The sequence below is a fragment of the Tursiops truncatus genome, chromosome 10 (assembly GCF_011762595.2).
Source record: "Tursiops truncatus isolate mTurTru1 chromosome 10, mTurTru1.mat.Y, whole genome shotgun sequence".
Lineage (NCBI taxonomy): Eukaryota > Metazoa > Chordata > Mammalia > Artiodactyla > Delphinidae > Tursiops > Tursiops truncatus.
In genome coordinates, this window is record NC_047043.1 from 72,199,998 (window position 1) to 72,222,832 (window position 22,835).

At 52.0% G+C, this 22,835-nt stretch overlaps 1 protein-coding gene across 7 annotated transcripts in view; it reads right to left on the reverse strand.

The window, feature by feature from the left end:
• FAM107A (family with sequence similarity 107 member A) overlaps positions 1-14,412 on the reverse strand; it is a 107,424-nt gene extending 93,012 nt beyond the window's left edge. The window contains exons 1-6 of one of the 7 annotated variants that reach the window (XM_073811289.1): positions 14,182-14,412; positions 12,375-12,423; positions 11,884-11,952; positions 10,021-10,218; positions 1,718-1,841; positions 311-369 (exon numbers count right to left, since the gene is read on the reverse strand). In XM_073811289.1, the coding sequence (XP_073667390.1) occupies positions 311-369; positions 1,718-1,841; positions 10,021-10,218; positions 11,884-11,952; positions 12,375-12,387 (463 nt within the window). In that variant the 5' untranslated portion in view covers positions 12,388-12,423; positions 14,182-14,412. Of the gene's footprint in view, positions 1-310; positions 370-1,717; positions 1,842-10,020; positions 10,219-11,883; positions 11,953-12,374; positions 12,424-12,503; positions 13,730-13,762; positions 14,161-14,181 lie in introns of those variants that run through there. The other 6 variants (XM_073811294.1, XM_073811290.1, XM_073811291.1 and 3 more) reach the window with 6 other exon arrangements.
• Between the last annotated feature and the right edge of the window lie 8,423 nt (positions 14,413-22,835).

Genomic DNA, 22,835 nt, shown 5'->3' on the forward strand with positions numbered 1-22,835 from the left:
TCACAGGTGACCCCCAGAACTCCATACGGGGCCTGGCCCACAGGAGCTGCTGTCACTCTTTGCCGAATGAGTGAATGAAGGCGTGCACTCAGCTTGAAATCTCACATTGTCCCCTATGGTTTCATGTGTGTTGGTTTAAGCCCAGACAGGGTCACGTTTCATAGGAGCAGCGTATCCTCCTGAGATGGGTGCACCTGGCAGGGACCTGGCCATGACTGCAGGGCAGACCAGCTCTTTTAGACCTGTTCCCACAGGCCAGCCAGGCTTCAGAGCGTGGTGGGGGCCGGCGGGGGGTGGATCGGCAACTCACCGTTCACCAGGGCGATGTTCAGGCCTCTGCCCACGTTGTTTTTCACAGGACTCATGATCCTGAAGAGAAAGAAGAAAAACAAAATACAACAGTTGGTCCCGAGTGTGGAGTGAACACTCTAGAAGCATCAGGAAACACACGGAATTATTTGGGCCATCTGTTTTCTCCTGGAAGCGAGCGGTGGGCTGGATTCTCTGAGTCTCTCATGGTACGTTGGGACCAGAACACTCTGCCCAGGGAAGAGGGAGGGTCCCTGCCTGGGGCTCGGAGGTGCTGGAGGCACGGTCAGCCCATGTCCCTAGGCTAGGTGGAAGGCAGAGCCCAGAAAGTTGGTCCCGTCCTGCCATGTCTGGGATCCCCAAGTGGAGCCCAGCTGTGTTACTGCGGCCCAGCATCCTCTGGTATCCCTGGGAAAAGTGTACTTCTCCGTCTCAGGCCAGGAGGTTCTCAGCACTGACCTCTCTCCCAGGCCTGGACAAGCCAGTATCCTGTGCCCCTGGTCACAGTGATTGGGCCAGTGTGGTCATGTGACCCAGGCCAGCCAATGAGCCCCAGCCCCGGGACTTTTGCGGGGTTAATTCAAACGGGAAAGCTCTTCCCACTGGGGTCCTAGACAGGGCTATTATGTCAACCCAGCTGCTGGCCTCCCTCCTTCACCACATGAGGAAGTCCATTTTCAGTAGAGAAAACCGAATCTAATGACAGAGGAAAGCAGAGCTGAAGGTAGTGTGAGAGGGAGCCCCGATGACTTGGTCTGAACCCCTGGATTCAGCTGGTGCTGGAGCCCACTGCCTCTGGCCTTTTGGGTACGTGAACCAGTAGGTTTCCTTGTTTTGCCTAAATGATTTGGATATAGGTTCGGAATCCGTACTAAAACACCTGTCTCCGGCTTCTTTCGTAGGATGAACTTGCTGTCCCAGGGACTTTACTACCTAGAAAGCCTGGTAGATAGTCTTTCTCCTGCACCTGGGTAGAAGCCCTGGCACCTGCTGCATCTGGGCCTTGATGCCTGGACCTTGATCTTGAACATTCCCCTTAGACATCCCCCGTCACAGGAAACCCAGCAGCTTGGCTATCAGACAGACCTGAGTTCAAATCCTGGCTCTACCAAGGGTTAGCTGGGTAACACTGTCTGAGCCTCAGTTTCCTCATTTTTACAAAGGGGAGGATTATCGCCCCACCTCCAGGAATGCTGGGGGATTGAGGGAGACGATGCTGTAAGGCGTCTAGCAAGGTGCTGGCCGATTTGCAAGATGTTAGGATTATTATCATGTGTGACCCACCCACCCAGAGTAAAAGGAAGCATGTCGAAGGTGTGGGCTGGTCTCTAGGGCCCGCCCTTGAGGCCTCTGAACTTGCTAATGAGTGAATTAATGAACGAAAAGAAAAGAAATGCCGGAAACTTACATTTGGCCTTCAAAGCACACGGAGGGGCCCACGACGTTGGCGGCCCCGCTGGTGATTTTAAACGCAAAGAAGTTGTCCGGGCAGGATTTGCTGAGGCCACACTTGGTCTTCACCGAGTGCGAAGCTGCGGACGGAACAGAATAGCTTTGGTGGCGGCAGCTAAGGAAGGGGCCCAGGAGGAGGAGAGGGGCAGGGACAGGGGGCCTCCTCCCAGGGATGCCTTCCCTGACCACCTAGGTCTGCGGATTTGCCCCTTTCTGTGCTCCCACAGTGCTTCCAACAACCCCATCAAAGACACGGGACGCTGCGTGTCTGACCACTCAGCGTTCATTTCTGGGATTCCCGTCACAGCCCCAGCCCTGGCACAGCTCCTGGCTGCCCGCAGACCTTCAGTGACTGTGTGCAGAACAGTGAAGGGTGGTTAATGACCCGAGTCACAAGGGATTCTCTTGAGAGCTTTCTCTTGAGACGTGGCAGCCTTTTGAGCTCACAGAGGCCCCTGTTGACAAGCTCCTGGGGGCCCAGCATGGTGAGTGGGAGCGCTTCTCACCAGCCAGGTTCCCTTGAGCAAGTCTTCAACCTCCTTGCAAATCTGCTCCTTCATCTGTGAAATGGGCCAATGATGGTACTTCTCCACTGGGTTCTTGTGCGGGATTAATGAACTCAGGTTAATGCTCAGGGCTTATTGGCTATTCTTCTTATCACTCATTTCCGGAGCACTTACTTTGGGTCAGACCCTGAGATTCAAAGGGACCAGGCAGGTAGTTCTGGAACTTCCCTCCCGGGGCTTAGCACGGTCCCTGGAACCCACTGAGGACTCAGTATGTGGGACCTCTGATTATCGTGGCTGCTATTAAGACCTGCGTCCTCTCCACACGGCCCTCCCAGGGCGAACTCTGGAGGCCTGTGAAAGGCGGGAGAGGCAGATGCGCCCCCAAGCACAGCCTCTGAAATGTCACCCACGCTTTCAGCCTGGCAGGTTCTAACTTATATTCATGCATGTTGTTTTAACACCACCTGACAGTTCAGAAGGTGCCAGGAGGGAGAACTGGGTAAACAGGGAATTAGAGAAAGTTCACCTGCAAAGGGAGAGCAGTGATCAGGCAGCCTTTCTCTCCTTCAGCTCCCACGCCAGGCGACTGGCTGAGCCGCGCCAGAGTGCTTGGAGCAAACCCACAGGCTTCCCAATAGACGCTGGCACACGCCAGGGCCTTGCTGCCTGCTAGGCACTGTGGCAAGCCCTTTGTCTTTACTGTCTTGTTAAATCATCCCCATAACTCCTGTGCCTGCCATATAGGAGGCACTCGGTAAATCTTCACTGAATGAACACCTAGAGCATTTGGGCGGGTCTGAGCCCAAGCTGGGGGGGTGATTAGGGCCTAGAGGGAGCCCTAATGGGAATCAGGAAAAAGCGTCCCTCTGGGGGGCACAGCCCACTAGTGCCAGGCTCGGCAAGCCTGTGGTGCCTCAGAGTGGGTGATGGTGCCCCTACTTAGGAGCGAATGCAGCCGGCACCAGGGCTCCCCTGGTGGAGTGGGCGGCCCTGAGGATCTGAGCAGAAAGCCCATCCTAGGCTCTCGCTCCCCACCCCGAGCGCCAGCATACAGGCCTGGTGGGTGTAACCAGAGCTCCAACTGGGACACCATCACCAGAGAGTGAGGGCCGGGAGTGGAGACACCCCCTAGTGGCTCAGGAGAGGGATGGCTGGAGATGTGGACCCGACGGCCCTACCCCTCCCTCTGGACAGAACCCCCCCACCCCAGAGTGGCTAGTTGAGGGTGAGGCTGGGAGGGGTCTTCTTCTCCTATGAGCCTTGGGGCTCCACCTCCGCCCCCCTCCCCCCAGAGAGCCCAGTTTACTTTCGAATCCAGAGGTTTTCACCTTGCCAGAGGGGCTGGGCCAGGCTTCGGGGACCACCCTGGAGTTTGCCCAGAGCCTAATCAACAGCGGCTGAGTCGGATAAACCCCATGTCAACAGGCCGGCTTAGCAAGCTTTTCCCAAATTGATTTTCTGACCATTCAGCCTTCACGGTCAAGCTACTGGATGAGGCGGGGAGGAGGCCCAGGGGTCTCAGTCACTGGGAGGCAGGGGATTTGCTCTGTGGGTTTGGGTTTCAGGGGTTTCCTAAGCTGCCCAACCCCTCTGGGAACCCAAGAGGCTATTGCTCAGGGCATGGAACTGAGCACCGGAGGGGAGTTGCCGTCAGGGAACTGGGGCGACTTCAGTAATCTGCTGTGTGACTTGCCAGAAATCTCTCCCTTTCGCTTAAAAGTGCCAACTGTAAAATGAGGGAGTTGGTTTAGATCAGGGTTGTCAAACAGCTTTCCTCTTCAGTGTTAACGGATCTACTATTAAAGGTTTAATGATAAAGCCTTGAGGCTACCTGTGGGCTTGGAGGGAAAGAGTGTTGGGATTGATTGGTGATGTCTACTGTGGGAACCGGTGAAGGTGAGAGGCAGCACGTGTGCTTGGATTTGCCTTCCCCCCAGCAGGTGACGTCTGAGTGTTTGTTCAGCACCAAGATGCTGTGTGACAGTGTCTACTTCACAGTGTGACTCAGGAGGCTTCGGTGAGACAGGGTTCAGGGTGTGGGGTGAATGGTTTGTGTTGGTGCAGTCTTTGCTCTCTGTAATTCCACAGTGCACAGGGGCTCCCATGCCCTTTTCTGTTCTTTTTAAATATTTATTTGGGTGCACTGGGTCTTAGTTGCGGCACACGGGATCTTTTTTAGTTGTGGCGTGTGGGATCTAGTTCCCTGACCAGGGATTGAACCCGCGCCCCCTGCATTGGGAACATGGAGTCTTAACCACTGGACCGCCAGGGAAGTCCCCTCCATGCCCTTTTCAGTCAGGGGAAGTCCCACTCCCCCCGAGCTGCATCCCCCTTCAGTCACCACCGTGTTGGTGTGGAAAGGGGGACTCGGAGGTGCTGTCTCTTGTAAGGAGGTGTTGAGAGGGTGGGCTCTGGATTAGATGGGGAGGTTGACTGCCTCCCCGCCACTTACAGCTGCATTGCCTTGGCCAAGAGATTTCACCTCTCTGAGCCTCAGTTTCCTCATCTACAAAATGGGGATACTTATAGCATCCACATAGGGTTGTGGTGAGGATTGCATGAGATGCCTGTGAAGTTCTGAATACAGTGTCTGGCACACAGTAGGCACTCAATCACTGTTACTATTATCATCACCATAATTGTCCCTTCCTTCCACCTTCTCTGTACTTCTCTGCACTGTTCAGACGTCTCAGCACTCCTGCTCTCCTGGTGCTCTTTCCACTCCCCACACTTGCGTCCCTGACTCAGCAGCCAAGTTCTCCACTGGAGCCCCAGCATACCTGCCCCTAGGCCTTTGCACAGGCCAGTCTCTCCTCCACAAGGCACAGCTAAATAGCCGCCTCCTCCCTGAAGCCTTCCCTGACCCCTTTCCATTGGAAGCAGGCGGCCCTCCTGGAGCCCAGGGCATGTCGCCCCACCTCTCTTGGCACATATGGCCCTTCTGCCCCCTTAGACTATCAGCACCCCCTTCTGTTTGCCTCTGGGGGCCCCTGCGGTGCTCAAGATGGCCCTGGTACTTTGGAGCAGGAAACATAAGCCAATTCTGGGGTCACTGAAATGATAATAAGCACAGCCTGCATCCTTGGGGCTCCCAGCTGGGTCAGGGGATGAGAGAGGGGGGCAGGGTGGGTGCAGTCCAGACTGCAGGCTGGGGGTGCTGTGGAAGGGAGACAGTTGAGCCCCCGCTATGAGTCCGAATGGCTGAGAAGGGGCCACAGGGCTGGGGGCTTTGGAAGGCACCATCAGGCCATGGAAAGAGTGAGCTGGGCAGACTCTGGCAACCAAGGTTTTTCTAGAACCTTCAGGGCTGGGACTAGAGACTCTGGAACACCTCACCCTAAGGGCTGGGGAGTGGGAAGAAGGGAATTCAGGGAGGTGTTGGCCTGGCCAGGCGCAGTCCCTGTCCCGTGGCAGGGGTTGAAATGAGTTGAAAGTCCCATCTGGTCTGGAAGTCCTCCCTAATTTGCCACTGTCACCACTTCTCTCTCTCACGCGCAAACACACACACACACACACATGCACATACACACAAAGCGTGCACACATGCACACAGACATGCACATACACTTACACACGTGCATAGACACACATGTGCGTGCACGTGCACACACACGCACGCACACAGAGGACTCTCTCATGGTTAAAAAGAAGCAGACCTCTGTTGTGAGGCCCACTGGACTTGGAGCCTGACCGTGTGTGACCACGTGTGAGTTTTCTCCTCTGGGGCTCGGCCTCCTCGCCTGCGCAGTGGGGGCCATCACACCCACTCTCGCCGGCTGTGGAGAAGAGCCAGTGAGAGGCGCCGAGAGCCCTGGCCCCCGGGAAGGACAGGATGGTGTGGCTGTCACTTTTCGGGCCCGGAGCATCCCTTCCCGACTCCCGCAGCTCCGAACATCTGAACAGGTTTCACGTCTTAGCTGTGCTGCGTCCTGCTTATTTCTGCAGTTCTACGTCCGGTCTCCCACCAGCTGAGTGCTAAGTCCTAGAGGACACGGCCCCCAGGGGACACAGAAATGCCAGTGGGGAGCGGGGGAATGCTCCTTTTTGGGGGACACCCACACTGACACACTTTCCGTTTGGTCCTTGAGAAGCTGTCCCCCTACCCTTGCCTCCAAGGCCCGAGGGGTATCACGTGTCCCAGGCTGAGCCAGTTATAGCGTTACATTCGTCTGGAGACGGAGCCCTTCTAGGGGTTGATATGTGGCCCTGGGGGAGAGAGAAGCATCTTGCAGCTGAGCTGCAAGGTGAACATCCAGAGAGCTGGTAGCCACCATGCCTGCCTGGGAGAGAAAGCTGCCCATGGAATGAGGTTAAACAGCAAGGAGCAGAGCCCAGGGACACAGAGACAGACTCTGGGGCCTTTGTCGGGGCCCCTAGATTCAGCCACACCTAAAGTCTGATGCCATGGGCTTCCCAATGACCTGACTCAAAAGACATCCCATTTTGCTTAAACCGCTTACAGTTGGGTTTGTCACTCCCGTCTGAAAGAAGCCTGCCCAATTTATTAGGTAAATCAGAAATTCCTTAATCACCTGATTTCTGTGCCATGGACCCCTCTGGTGATTTGGAAAAGCCTATGAACTCCCCTTACAGTAAATTTATTCCCACTTCTCTTGAGACACTCAGCACTTCCTACTCTACCAGATGGCAAGTTATTAAATGCATAAAATAAAATAGATTGGATTAAAAAGGAAACCAACTATGTATCAAGATAATAATAAAAACATTAGAACATTCTGTGCTGTAGTAATATATGTGCTTCCATATTAATGCATTAAGTCATCAGGTGGGTGCATGCAACCAGGTCAGGAATGTTTGAAGTAAATGAAGGTTCCCCTTTCCGTGCCTGAGCACTAGTGGTTTTGGATGGCTGCTTTTCCCACTGGTTACATTTCCTGCCACTGTAAGCATTTTGCAAGACTCGGGTCATGTTAATGCACTTCCATTTTTGTATATTCTATACAGTATGTCCCCTACATATGAATGAGTTCCATTCCGAGAGCACATTCCTAAGTCCAATCTGTTCGTACGTCCAACAAAGTTAGCCCAGGTACCCAACACAATCAGCTATACAGTACTGTACTGTAATAGGTTTATAATACTTTTCACTCAAATAATACATTAAAAAAACCCACAAAAAATAAAGAAAACATTTTTAGTCTTACAGTACAGTACCTTGCAAAGTACAGTAGTACAGTACAACAGCTGGCATACAGGGGCTGGCATCGAGTGAACAGGCAAGAAGAGTTACTGACTGGAGGAGGGAGAGGAGGTGGGAGATGGTCGAGCTGAAGGACTGTCAGCAATAGGAGTTGGAAGGCAAGCTGCATGTGACAACGTACGCCAGACATGTGAACTAACTCACGTGCCTGGAGCTGGGGCCACGTGTTCCTCGTTCTGGGGTCTTTGGGACCTCACACAGAACAGTTGCTTGATGATCGCTGGGGGGAGTGTTGATTTGTCAAACCCCAGGTGGTTGAGTTCTGAGAGCGAAACATCTGGGGGCTCCCTTCAATTCCTCCCCTCTGCCACCCCAAGCTGAGGCTCTCTTCTCTAGAGCTCACTCCTGAGCTCGCCTCCGGCTCTGAGCCTCCTGTGCTCATCTGGCACACCTCCTCCGAGTCCAGCAGCACAGCCAAGTCAATCTCTAGTCTGTAAAAGTAGGGCCTGAGATATGTATCCACGTGAATCATCCTGACCTGGGCGCGGGCCATGCTCGACAAGAAGCACATGAGGTAAGGGCCCTCTGAGATTCCACTGTGGGGAGTTTGTGTTAAAGGCAGGGTGATTGGCTTCTCGCTGCTGTGAAGCCATGAGCTGGTCTGGGCCACTAGAGGTTATTATGTTTGATTATGTTGATGGAGGTGGTTCTTGGTCTTTAAGGAGGACGAATCCAGAGGTAGAAATTCCTTCCCTTTCTCTCCTTCCTTTGAAAGGATTTGGATCTGGGAGACCTGTGTTCTCATTCCTGTTCTGACATCTACAAGGGACATCTGGGTAAGTTTCTCAATTTCCCTGAGCTTCTCTTTTTCTCGGACCACACATAAAACCACAACATGAGGTCATGCATGAGTCCACTCCACAAACATACCATGAATCACCCCCTAGGTCATTTGTGCAGATTAAATGAGACCATGCATGTAGAGCAGCTAGCATCCATCATCCATCCACCATCCATCCACCCATCATCCACCTATCTACCCGTCATCCATCCATCCACCCATCATCCATCCATCCACCCATCATCCACCTATCTACCCATCATCCACCTATCTACCCATCATCCATCCATCCACCCATCATCCACCTATCCACCCATCATCCATCCATCCACCCATCATCCATCCATCCACCCATCATCCACCTATCCACCCATCATCCACCTATCTACCCGTCATCCATCCATCCACCCATCATCCATCCATCCACCCATCATCCACCTATCTACCCATCATCCACCTATCCACCCATCATCCACCTATCTACTCGTCATCCATCCATCCACCCATCATCCACCTATCTACCCATCATCCACCTATCCACCCATCATCCACCTATCTACTCGTCATCCATCCATCCACCCATCATCCACCTATCCACCCATCATCCACCTATCCACCCATCATCCACCTATCCACCCATCATCCACCTATCCACCCATCATCCACCTATCCACCATCATCCATCCATCCACCCATCATCCACCTATCCACCCATCATCCATCCATCCACCCATCATCCACCTATCCACCCATCATCCATCCATCCACCCATCATCCACCTATCCACCCATCATCCACCTATCCACCCATCATCCACCTATCCACCCGTCATCCATCCATCCACCCATCATCCATCCATCCACTCATCATCCACCTATCCACCCATCATCCACCTATCTACCCATCATCCACCTATCCTCCCATCATCCATCTATCCACTCATCATCCATCCATCCACCCATCATCCATCTATCCACCCATCATCCACCTATCTACCCATCCACCATCCATCCACCCATCATCCACCTATCCTCCCATCATCCATCCATCACCCATCATCCACCTATCCACCCATCATCCATCCATCCACCCATCATCCACCTATCCACCCATCATCCACCCATCCACCCATCATCCATCTAGCCATCCACCAATCCATCCCTCTTTCTTTCACTTATCAAATGTCTCCTGAGCATCTGCTCTGAGGCGCTAGAGAGATGGATGTACACAAGGCAAAATTCTGCCCTCAGGAAGCTCACATTCTATGGGATGGGGTTGGGCAACAACCAAGTAAACAAATAAATAAACAACCTAATGATGGGTGATAATGATGTTCTGAAGGGAATAGGCTGACATGAAAGACTCTAAACTAAGAAAAGCGGTTGCAAGTATAGCTGGGGTGGTAAAGGAAGGCCTCTCTGAGGCGGTAACATTTGAGCAGAGGCTTGAAGGCTGAGAAGGGGCTGGCCACAGGGAGGTCTGAGTGAAGAGGGTTCCAGGCTGAGGGAACAGCAAGTACAGGTGGAAGGCACTCAAGGCCCGGGAAGTTTTCTCCCTCCCTTCTTTTCTTCTTCCCTCTGTCCTTCCTTCTTGGGTCATGTTTCCAAAATGGCCCTTGATGCAGGCATATGTTCTGGCCAGGGCCTTGGGACACTTCTCTGGCCTCCATGGGCTCCCAGCCTTCCGGACAGCCTGGGGGTTCCTCTTGTCCCACCCCGAACGCCTCGGGTCCCAAGGGCAGTCCTCACCTTGCCATGGCTGGCCACCTCCTGGGTCACCCAGGGATGGAATAGATCCTTGGCCCCTAGCCCTGGTCCATAGGCCTTGCCCCAGTAGCGAGCTCCACTCACCCAGGAGGATGGTTTTCATGTTGAAGTTGATATATCTGCGGACGAAGACCCATGTGGTGACCAGGCCAAAAATGAGGGCCAGGAGGTGAAGCAGACCTGCAGAGCAAGGAGATGCTGCCATGAGACCACAGCACCAGACCACATTGCAAGGCCAGGCAGCAAGACTACATGTGGGTCCTTCCCAAATCCCCTCAGTGAGACCACATCCTGTAGGTCCGGACCCTGCCCACACTGTGGACCAGTCCACGGCCTGCATGGCGGGCCTAGCGTGAGCCTACGTGATGACCATGCTGCATGGCAGTGTTCCCCAAAGTAGGGCTGCTGGGAGGGAGGGTTAGAAATGCACCTTCCTGGGTTCCACTTAGCGCTCCAGAGAGCATCTCTGGGGTGAGGCCTGGGAATCAGCATGCTGAGGGGAGGCCTGAGAACTGCGGCAGGAGAGCAGGAGGCAGGTGAGCCCCGGCGTTGGAGGCAGGAAGGCTCAGGGCGGCCACCTGCCACTGTGTGACCGCGGGCAGGGGCTCAGCACCTCTGAGCTGGAGTTCCTCAGTCACAGAGTGGACAGGGTGATGCCCTTGATGCTGAGCCCATGGCTTGTTGGGAAGGATGTTACAGTTGTCACCACTAGGCAGCCTCCAGGGTGGCTTGCGGGGTGGGGTTGGTCTCCTGTATTTGCCATCCACTCCCCCTGAAAGCCACTGCAAATAGCACACAGTGCTCTCTGTAGGAACACACACCAGCCTAGCCAACGTGGCCTCCCCTGCCTCACAGCCATATTGCTCCCTATGCCCCCATGCATCACTGAGGAGCAACTCCAAACACATGATGGACCACCAGAGCCCCCGGCCACTCTCCCTTTCCTCACTCTTCCGGGAAGGCTGTACCACACCTCCCGCCTCAAGGACTCTGGTGGTCCCACAGCCTTGGGAGTCAAATGTAACCATCAGGCCAAGTTCCCTTGCTCCTTGCCTGAACTCCCTCTCCATCTATGGCCATACCACCCTAAACACGCCGGATCTCATGTGACCTCCCTCTCTGCACCACCCTTGCTCCTCAGCCCTGAATTCAGCTGTGGCCTCCTGCTGGCCTCAAGCTACTGCGGTGGGGGAGAAGGCCCCCTGGATCCCACGGGGTGGGGTCAGGTCTGTGGGGTCCTCGTCTTCTAGGGCATCGGCTCACATTATACGGCACTCATTTTGTGTCGGGTGCTGGGCGAACGGCATTTACACACATTATTTCAGTTCATCCTGGAAGTAACCCTGTGTGTTGTACGCTATTGATAACCCCCATTGTACAGATGAGGAAACTGCAGCTGGGAGAGCTGGTCACTAGGCTAGTAAGTGACAGGGGGGACCTGAACCCAGGGAAGTAAGCTGACTCTAAAACTCGTGCTTGGGACTCCCCTGGTGGTGCAGTGGATAAGACTCCACACTCCCAATGCAGGGGGCCCTGGTTCGATCCCTGGTCGGGGAACTAGATCCCACATGCATGCTGCAACTAAGGAGCTGGTGAGCCTCAACTAAGGAGCCTGCAAGCCGCAACTAAGACCCAGTGCAACCAAATAAATAAATCTTAAAAAAAAAAAATTCATGCTCTTCAGGGAACTATATTTAATATCCTGTGATAAATCACAATGGAAAAGAATATAAAAAAGAATGGATATATGTATAACTGAATCATGTTGCTGTACAGCAGAAATTGACACAACATTGTAAATCAACTATACTTCAATAAAAATAAATAAATAAAACTCGCTCTCACCTTTCTCCTGGTGTTTGAAAATATAAATGGATTGTGTCAGTTTCCTATTTGGTGCCTCAGTTTCCCTACCTGTACAAAGAGGGTACAGTATGAGGGTGCAGACCAAAAGGCAAAGGCCTCTCCTTGTGCCCAGCCCTGTGGTTTGAGGATTCTAGAATAGCCCTCCTTGAGGCAAATATTTTGTCTGTAATAGCCAACCACAGTGAAGTGTTTCCAAGATAGGATGAACCTCCATGATCCCACCCAGGTGGGGCCATGGTGCTGAAGTTTCTGTAGTCCTTCAGCCTTGAGGCAGGAAGTCACCTCTTATACTCTTCCAAGCTCTCCCTGTATTGGTTTCCTCCTGGAATTCTGGCCTGACCAGTTGAGAACAAATAAAGCCAAGTAACCTCTGAGTCCAGGATGGGCAGACACTGCTGGCAGAAAATGGTTTCCAAAACCAGTTTCAGACCTCAACCTTGAGGCTTAGAATCCTCAGAGCCTGGCCCTACCTGACACTCTCATTGTGTCCAGGTGAAGAGTGGCTTGGGGTCAGTGTTCCTGTGGAGAGAAGAAAATAAAATGGGAAACTGGTATCTAGGGTCTGAAAGTGAACAAGACTGAAGATGAGGAAAGGGTACCTAAAACTGAGGGGATCGCAGTCCTTTCAGTTTTGTTCCCCATCGTCTGCCATCATCTGTTCCTTCTCTGCTCCCACCTCTGCTTCACTTTTGCCCCTGTAATTCTGTATTCAGTTCAACATGCCTTTTTTGAATGCAGAGATTAGGAAGCAGAGGAAGATGCAGTCTACCAGCCACTGTCCCTGGAGGATTGATTTATTCACTCATCCATTCATGTATCCATCCATCTGTCCATCCATCCATCCATTTGTCCATCTATCCATCCACTTGTCCATCCGTCCGTCCGTCCGTCCGTCCATCCATCCATCCATCCAACCATCCATCCATCCATCCATCTACCCATGCATCTATCCATCGTTCTGTCCTCCAGCCAGCTGAGAGACATTGAGCTGGCCAGCCCCCATGAAACCGTTAGGGAGCAGAAGCTCAAGTGATCTTTGCTGATGGACCAAAATTAAGAGTAATAGGGACCCACATAGCACAGGTGAGCTTGCGCCAGGTGCCATACATGCACTATCACCTTTAATCCTCATAGCTCCCCACTTTAGGGGTAAGTAAGCTAAGACTCACCACTGTTAGGCCCACAGGCATTCAGCTTGCAAGGGTCAGGGGCAGAATTTGGATGCAAGTCTTGGCTGCCCAATCCCCACAGGGAAGCCCTGCCAGTGTCTTTTGTCTCGGAGGAGAGTTGAAACCGAAGTTTCCCCCCTTCCTGAGTCCTGGGCCGGGGTAGGGTCAGCCTCAGTCCCACCGCTCCGCTGTGCCACCCCCAGGTACCAGTGACTTGGCAGCGCTGAAAACCCTCAGGAGGTCTCTGGAGTCTCCGAAGAGGGGAGGGCGGGGCTCGTGGTCGCTGGCCCGGGGCTCAGACCCACCCCCACGGAGCCATCTGGAGGGTCTCTGACTGCAGGGACTTGCTTCCACCACTCTTCCAGCTCTCCACCCCAGAATCCTCTTTATCCTGAGAATCCATCTCAGCAGATATTGTGTCCAAAGCCCAACGGCCAAGGATCCAGAAGGAGACAGAAGACCTGGACAACACCCGGCACCGAGGCAGTCGGGCTGGGTCCGTCCTCGGTGTTTCAACAACAGCAGCAGCAAAGGCAAACCCACTTTTCTATCTGAGAAGGATGAAAATCCCCCCATCCACCCTGGCCCTCCCCCTCTAGGACCTTCCAGGGGAGGAAGCTGAGCTATCACCGGGCCCCACCCACAGGGATTTTGTAGAACTTGACATTTCTGAAATTCGTGTTACCAACCTTTTTTTAGATACAAAAATATACTGTGCTCTTGAATGTTCTCAGGATGTGACCTACGGTAGTCCAGGAGCCCAGGCCTCTGGATGAGGCTTAAAGGACATCCTGTGGGGTCCCCCATGTGAGGAGAAGCCAGGAGACCCGGGAGCGGAACAGGATGGAAAGACAGGCACAGCGTGTGACAGATGAACGGACAGACATGGATATTCATGGAGAGAGTGTCACGGAGACAGAGACTAGAGAGACAAAAACAAGGACAAGGGGGAGAGGCACATGGCAGAGGTACAGAGACAGAAAGAGAGAAAGAAGACAGAGCAGAGAGACAGGAACGGAGGACGAGAGGGACAGAGAACAAGTCCTCAGGACAGGCTTACACCTGGCTTCAGAGAGAGGGAGTAGAGAGACAGGATGGGGACACATACCCGGGCAGGGGGCTAGCCTCTCGCGTGGTGCCCTTGCCAAGCAGGGCTCCTGGCTTTAGGGGCAGGGGCGGTGAGGGCTCTTCTGGCCAAGTCCCGGTGACCCCCTCAGCCCTTGCAGAGCTCGCTGCGCTCCTGAGTCCCCAGCCCGCTCACCCTGGCAGCCAGCGGGGGCTCTGGAGCTGGATCTGAAGGTGGGGCAGGAGGGAGAAAGGCACCTGGGACAGGTATGCAGGTGAGGCAACAATTCTCTCTGCAGCTACCCAAACCCCAAACAGTTTCCTTCCTCCTTGTTTCTGGGGTTACTTCAACCTGTTATTCAGGTTACGAAATTGTGAGGCAAAGGCACAGGAAGAAACATCCTGCTGCCCCGCCTGCTGGCTTGACTGGCCCGGGCACAGACTCGGTGGCCCCAGGGCAGAACTGGGTCACAAGGTAGGTGGAGGGGGGAGGGGGGAAGGTGGGAAGTAGGAGATGGAGGTGGGGAGGTAGGAAGTGGAAGGCACGAATGGCTGAAAACTGCCCCACTCCGACCTGACCAGAGAGCCCATGGTCCACCCTCACTGTCCATGAGCCTCTCCATTTTTCCTGTCCTTCCCCCTGGACCACTTCTGATTTCTGGCTTCAGGTCTGGCCCTGTGCGTTAGCCCCAGGCACGCTTTGCTTTTCCACAGCAGGCCTTGTCTTCTGCAGGCTTGGTACAGCGCTGAGCGCTGAGGAGGTGCTTGGTAGATATTTGAGGACTGAATGAATTGGATTCCTGCATAGTCCTGGAAGGTTAGGAAGATGAAAGCACCAGGTAGAGAAGGAAGCTGAAGTTCAGGGAGGGCAAGTGACTTGTCTAAGGTCACACAGCAATGGTGGATTGTATTCCTGAAGCATTCTCTGAGCGCTGGTTGGAAGGCAGGCTGTGCATGCTCTAGGAATGGAGATACGGCTGTGAGCACGATGTGCCCTGGAGCATCCCTGGGCCTTTGGTATTGCTAGTCCCTCTGTGTGAACACTGCTCCTCTGCCTCTTTGCCTGGAACAGTCCAACTCACCCTTCAGGTCTCAGTGTAGAAGTCACTTCCTCTGGAAAGTTTTCCCTGACCCTCCAAATCAAGATTAAACATGTACCTGTGGTCTTGAATGGGAGAACTCCCTTCATGGTACCCCAACCTGTCAAAATGGGCTGACCAATCAGAGCACTGTGATTCCTTGTGATTGGTTCAGGAGGGAGCAGGTGACCCAAGCAAGGCCAATCAGAATTTTTCCTGGGATGGATCTATGGGAACTGGGGAGACGGAGGCACTTTTCTCCTTGATGATGCTAAGCTCAATGTCTGTAATTCTGGGGCTGCTGGAGTCCCTTTCTCAGCCACTGCAACACATCACCTCCTATTACAGACAAGTCCCACAGGAAGATGCAAATGCAAAGGCTGAGCAGCAGGGGCAGTACATGTGGTCTTGGTCTTAAAAGAGTCAGGCAGCAAAAAGCATGTGAAGTCAGGAAAGAGGATAGATTTGGGGATTAGACAGGCCTGGGTTTGTCACTTACCAGTTGTGTGTTTTGGGGCACACGCCTCTGGGCCTTGGCTTCCTCCTTTATAAAATGTGGGCGATGCTATCTACCTGTCCTGAAAAGGATGCCAGGTAGGGAGGCCACCTGTCTAGAAGGGGTTTGCTGCTCTGACAGCATCCTCCCGGTCGCCTCCCTGTGGGCAGGCCCCATTCGCCCTGCTGCTTCCTGCTGGCATACCCCCATGGCAGGATTCCTTTACGGATGTATACTGTTTCTGTGGAACCAAAATCCCATCACAGCATCTTTCTGCCAGCTTGTTTGTGATATTTCTTAATGACCCTACAGGAGCTGGGATGTCAGCATCTTCCTGTTTCCTGGAGCCTGTTTCCTGTTTTCTGAGCCTTTCAGCTCAACCTTGACCTGTCCCAGAGTACAGACAGATGAAGAAAGGGTTACTTTCTCTCCAGGCTGGGAAGGCTGAGGAATGCACCCTGATGGAGAAATAAGTGGGTATTTCCCCTGATTAAGTGGTCTATGGTCCCTGTTGAGCTCAGGATAAAGGCCAAAGTATTTCACGTGGCTTATATGGCCTTGAATGATCTGAGGCCTGACATGAGGGTGACCTTGCCAACCTCATCAGGTACTGTCTCCACTTCACACTCTGCTCTAACCCCCAGAACTGCCCTGAGTGAGGTCCTCTCCCCTTCCAGCTTTGCACACATTGTTCTGTCTACCTGGACTGCCTTCCCTGCCCGTCCCAGTCCTCAGGTCCTTACCCAGCAACCCTTTGTTGTTGGAAAGACAGAATTCAGAAGCTGTTTCCTAACCCATCATAGGGATCCAGGCTTGGCCAATAGTCATTTCAGGATCAGCCCTAAGTCGCAGAGAAAGGGGACACTGAGCTCTGTGAACATGCTCGGCACCTTGCCTGTTGTGGGCATTGGCCACAGGTCAACTTCGAGGTCTGTTTACCAGGGCATTTCTAAGGGGGTGTGAACTTGAGGCCAGATAAAGAGCTTGGAGAAATCAGGTTGCAATGAGCACCGGCTGGAGCTTTATGTCTGAGCTTTCGGTAGCCTTAGTCCTTCAGCTCTTCCAGCACCTCCTGGCAATCAGGCTTCTTCCTGTCTGCCCAGAGCCACACCTCAAATTACAGGCACACCTGGGGGATATAGTGGGTTCAGTTCCAGACCACCGCAATAAAGCGAATACTGGAGTAAAGCGAGTCACACAAAATTTTTCGTTCGCGAGTACATATTAAAGTTGTATTTACACCATATTGTAGTCTATTAAGTGTGCGATGGCATTGTGTCTAAATAAACAAGGTACGTATCCTAATTAAAAAATGCTCTATTGCTAAAAAATGCTAACCATCATCTGAGCCTTCAACAAGTCGAAATCTTATTGTAACAGTAACATCATAGATCACTGATCACAGAAACATATAGTAATAAGGCAAATGTTTGAAGTATTTCAAGAATTACCAAAATGTGACACACGAAGTGAGTAAATGCTTTTGGAAAACTGGCACCGATAGACTTGCTTGACACTGGATTCCCACAAACCTTCAATTTGTAAAAAATGCCGTATCTGAAAAGCCCAATGAGGCAAAGCATAATAAAATGAGGCATGCCTGTCCTGCTCAAATTCCAGATCCTTAGTTCCTACAAAGCAGGAAAAAACCCATTTAGTTATACCTGGCAGAAGAAATGGCAAACACATGGCATGCATGCTGCCTCTTGGTACTCCACTGCCCACGGCAGACATCAACAATCAATCATGGTCTTGGCCTCAGTACCTTTTCAATGTAGCACCTTAGGCAGAAGCAATCTATTTCCACTCCTCTCTTACAGGTTTCCTGGAGTAGAAAATAGCAGACACTCACCATTCTAGGACATACTCTTCGTGTTCTATCATAAGATCCTGTGACACCCCACCTGAGGGCTTTCTCTTGGCTCATCCGGGGGCAGGCTGGGAGAGCCAGGGAGTTCCTGCCCTCAGGAACAGTCCTCAGCTAGTATGGTTGAGAGTGTGAGGATAATACTTTAGCTTGCTCATTCCTAGACGGGTGATGGAATTATGTCCCCGCAAATTCATATGAAGTACTAACCACCTGCCGTACCTCAGAATATGAACGGACTTGGAAATGGGTTGCAGGTGTAATTAGTTAAAGCGAGGTCAGTAGGGTGGGCCCTGATCCAATATGACTGGTGTCCTTCTAAAAAGGGGACACACACAGAGAATGTCATGGAAAGACAGGAGCTACCCTGCCGCAAGCTATGGAACTACCAGAAGCTAGAGAGAGGCTCCTTGCTCTCTGCTCAGTACCTTCCAAGGAAGACTGGCCTTGCTGACACCTCGATCTCAGGCTTCCAGCCCAGGACGGGAGACAATGCATTCCGGTGGTTTCAGCCACCCCGCCTGTGTACTTGGTTATGCAGCCCAAGCTGACTGGTACAGCGGGTCAGCCCTGAGGTGTGCCCCGCTCTGCTGCCCAGAGTCCTGCAGGGGCATTGGGCTTCATTCACCCACAGCAGCCTGTTGGATACGACACCCTCTACAGTGTCCTTCCCTTCCTGTCTCACTTCCCCAGCTCCCTGCCAGGGCCATCTGGAGTCACGTCCCAGATAAGCTACTTTCTCTAGTGTCTTTTTCTTAGGGTCTACCTCTGAGGAAACTGGCTCAACACAGCACAAAATTGATCTGTCCTTCCCTCCCCTTGGGTTTTCCAGTCCTGGGCCCCCTGCCTTCCCACAGCATCACCCTTCTCCCCGCTTCTGACCAAAGGCTCTCTCTCGAAGTAGCCTGGCCCATGGGTGGCCTGGGTGTGGGCGTGGTCTCTGCCTCTCCTCCCCCACCAGACCTTCTCACCTGTGTGCGAGACCCCCTGACCGTCATGTTACCGCTGCCTGGGGGCAACGACCTGCGTGATCCCAAGCCCAGGAGGCGGAGCCTTCATCTAGCCACACCTCCACCTCTTCCTGGGAGATGTTTTCCTGAGTTCTCTTCATTGCAACCCCAGGCCCCGGGATCCCCTCCCTGAACCTCTATCAGGAGAGATGGATCAGACTGTTTTCTGGGTGATCTCATGAGCAAGACTTGTTTGAGCTTGTAATAAATAAATTATAAATAAAATAATAAAAAGAGCTACCATTTACTGAGTGCTTACCGCACAGGGTGAGAATTTACACACCTATCTCGCCAAATGCACACAGCAACGCGATGAGAGGGATACACTGCTGTCTCCACGTCTCAGAGGAGCAAGCTGAGGCTTGAGGAGGGTGAGTAACATGCCCACGGTCTCCCAGCTGTGGCAGCAGAGCTGGGATTCACACCACTGACAGCAAACAGCAGAGGGTGAAAACACTGGGCACTGCGGCGGGTGGGTCCGAGGCTGACCTGCACTCCGGCGCCCCAAAGAGGAAGGGCAACGGGCGTGGAGGAGTTTCGTGTGTGTAGGAATAAGACTTCACTTGTGGAAAAGTACGTATTGAGAACCTACCGTACAGCACAGGGAACTCTACTTAATGCACTGTGGTGACCCGAACGGGAAGGAAGTGCAGAAGGGAGGGGATATATGTATATGTATGGCTGCTTCATTTTGCTGTACAGTGGAGACTAACACGACATTGGAAAGCAACTATGCTCCAATAAAAATTAATTTAAAAAAAGGTATTTTAATTTGAATTCAAAGGATGAACGTTCTCCAGGGTAGATCGCATCTTGGGTCACAAATCAAGCCTCGGTAAATTTAAGAAAACTGAAATCATATCAAGCATCGTTTCCGACCACAAAGGATGGTTCTACCCCAAGAAAATGTCCTGGCTTCAGGGACAACAATTACATGCCACTGAAGGCCCAAGTTTTCCTTCATTTGAGCACATGAACTTTGGGGGCAGGGATGGTAGATATGAGCATCTGTGCAGCTCTTCTGCGATGCCTTACCCGGGGCAGCACTAGTGAAGCGAGGGCAGCACTTGTTCCGGGTGACGAGAGGGCTCAGGCTTCTCCCCGTTGTATCTCGGGGGTGGCGCACCAGATCCCTGTTCCCTGCAGTGGGGCCCTCTCAGTGTGGAGGGCACGGCCTGGTAGAGAAGGAGCTGGGAACTCCCCACAGCATCAGCCTGCAGGAACCAGAGGAAACACATTGGCTGTGGCCGAAGCCTCCCTCTTCTCACAGACACGCCTGAGACACCACACTGCCATGAGCTGAGCAGGTCTGAGCCCTTCCCGAGATATCTGGGGATTTCTGTGACTTTTTTTTTTTTTTTTTAATTCAACTCAGTGATTCATCCTACAATATTTCCTGAGAATCTCCTCTGTGCCATCACTATGCTGGTCAGGGGGCAGGGAGAGAGAAGAGAGCCGACAAGGTTCTCCCCTTCTAGAAACACAAGCGTAAGGGGGAAGGGACAAGTCCATGGATGGCTATGGGGCAGTGGGACAGGTGCTCTGGTGGGGTTCCTTCAGGAGGTCTCCTGGTCTGGGGGGCTGTCAGAGAAGACTTCCTGGAGGAAGTGACATCTAGGAAGCTGAAGTTCTCCTGGAAGGGGTCCCAGGCAGAGGGAACAGCATGTGCAGAGGCTCAGAAGAGAAGCAGAACATGATACTCTGATGGTAGAGACCAAAGTGAAGGGGGGAAGGGAACTGAGTCATTAGGGCCTTAAGGACTGGGCTGGTGACCTTGGGCTTTGTTCTGAGCGCAATGAGGGGGGGCGCAGGAAGAGTTAAACAGGGCCAGGGATGAAACCTCAGCTCAGCTTGGAGGAGGTAGCACTTCCTTCTAGAAGCCGTCCCTGAGCCCAGGCTCCTGGCCCTTCCCTGGCGCCCTGAGAAGCCTTCCATAATGGCACCTTGCCATGCTTCGTGGGCAGCCCTGATTTGGGGGCTGGCTACCCCTCCAGTGGCTCTCGAGTGCCACCTTCATCCATGTGGTGCTACTGTCAAGGCACGTAGTAGGTGTGCAGTAAGTGTTGTTAGAAGGAAGTGGGTGCTTTCCGTTTGGGAAAGAAAATAAAGGAGGGAAAATAAAGGATGAAACAAACACACAGGGGTTGCTCCCTCCAGCTAAATGGCATTTTCTTTATGACCCCGCACTCCACATTTTTCTCTAAAGTTGAACTCTGTCCGGAGGAGTTAGACTTCAGAATCTAACAAGCATTTTCTGGAATTCCATCTCACCGCTTTGCTCGTCATCCCTGGAAATTTTGTGGACTAAATGTCATCACCAAAGGCGGGGGTTGGGGGTGGGGAAACTATCTATTCTTCCGTGGGCTTCTTTCTGTTCCACTCATGCATGGGCAGGGGTTCAAAGAGAGGGACGAATTCTGCATGTGTGGGTATGGGAGATGGAAATGCTACAGAGGGAGTGACAGGGTCCTGAGGAGACAGACTCAGGAAGAAAGAGAGAAGACTGAGGTATAGACCTGGTGGTGGGAATGTAAATTGGTACAGCCACTATGGAGAACAGTATGGAAGTTCCTCACAAAACTAAAAATAGAGCTACCCTATGACCCAGCAATCCCACTCCTGGGCATGTATACGGAGAAAGCCATAATCCAAAAGGATCCATGCACCCCAGTGTTCATTGCAGCACTATTTACAATAGCCAAGCCATGGCAGCAACCTAACGGTCCATCGACAGAGGAATGGGTAAAGAAGAGGTGGCCCATATACACAATGGAACACTACTCAGCCATAAAGAGTGAAATAATGCCGTGTGCAGCAACATGGATGGACCTAGAGATTATCACACTAAGTGAAGTAAGTCAGACAGAGAGAGACAAATATCATATGATATCACTCATATGTGAACCTAATTTTAAAAATGATACAAATGAACTTATTTACAAAACAGAAACAGATTTACAGATACCAACAACAAACTTATGGTAACCCAATGGGAAATGTGGTGGGGAGGGATAAATCAGGAGCTTGGGAGGAACATACACACACTACTTTATATAAGCTAGATAACCAACAAGTACCTACTGTATAGCACAGGGAACTCTACTCAATATTCCAGGATGACCTATATGAAAATAATCTAAGAAAGAATGAGTATATGCATATATATATCTGAATCTCTTTGCGGTACATCTGAAACTAACACAACATTGTAAATCAACTACACTCCCCAAAAATTAAAATTTAAAAAAGTTTTTGCTAAAAAAAAAGAGATTGAGGTAGAGAGACATGAAGAGAACGAAAAAGAAGTGGAGACACTAAGAGACTGAAAGTGACAGACATTTGGACAGACATACGAGCACCCACGTGGGTTCACTCGCACAAGCACGCACAACACACACCTGTGAGTCAGGGCATTGCTGAGTCTTGCCTGGAACCAGCGGACGCATGTAACCCCACCGGACCCGGGTGTCCCTACCCTGAGTTTCCAGTCACTCCCCAAGGCTGTCCTGAATGCTTACCGTTGCGGCCCAGGCCTATGTGAGGTCATCACAGTAACCAGAGGCTGCATTTCATTCTCTAAATGGTCCTTCCTGTAAACTCTCAGTATTTATAGGCAATTATTCATCATGTCACCAATACAGAGGAAGACAAACAGCAAATAAATCCATAAACAATAAGGCTGGTGGCTGGAACAATTTGTTCTAGTGATGTTTATTTCAGAGGGAAATAAACCCATTACTTCCATTATGTCCTGTTTTAATTTTATTTATTGGTTTTAATGGTCTTCTCCAGCTCTGGCCAATGGTAGAATTACTGGGCCATGCAGGGCCGTGCAGCCAGAGATGCAAGGATATGTGAGGAGATGCAGGGCTCTGAGGGCTTTTACTCCCAACTTCCTGGTGTGTGTCCCAGAATAAGGCGATAAATACACATGCCAGGTGCTGCTCTGAGACTCTTCCTTGTTTTAACTAATTTAATCCCACAGCAGCTCAATGAGGAATTTGAGGAAACTGAGGCCCAGAGAGGTCAGGTCTCACAGACGGTAAGAGTCAGAGGAAGAAAAGATCTCAGAGGCAAAGCAGACAGAGATGAACCTAGGAATCCACGCTCTTAACCGATTGCCCTCCTCTCGACCAGGGCTTGGCAGTCTTCTGTGAAGGATGAGAAAGGAAATATTTTGGGCTTTGTGGTGTCCTATGTTCTCAGTCATGACTGTACAACTCTGCCGTCAGAGCGGGAAAGGAT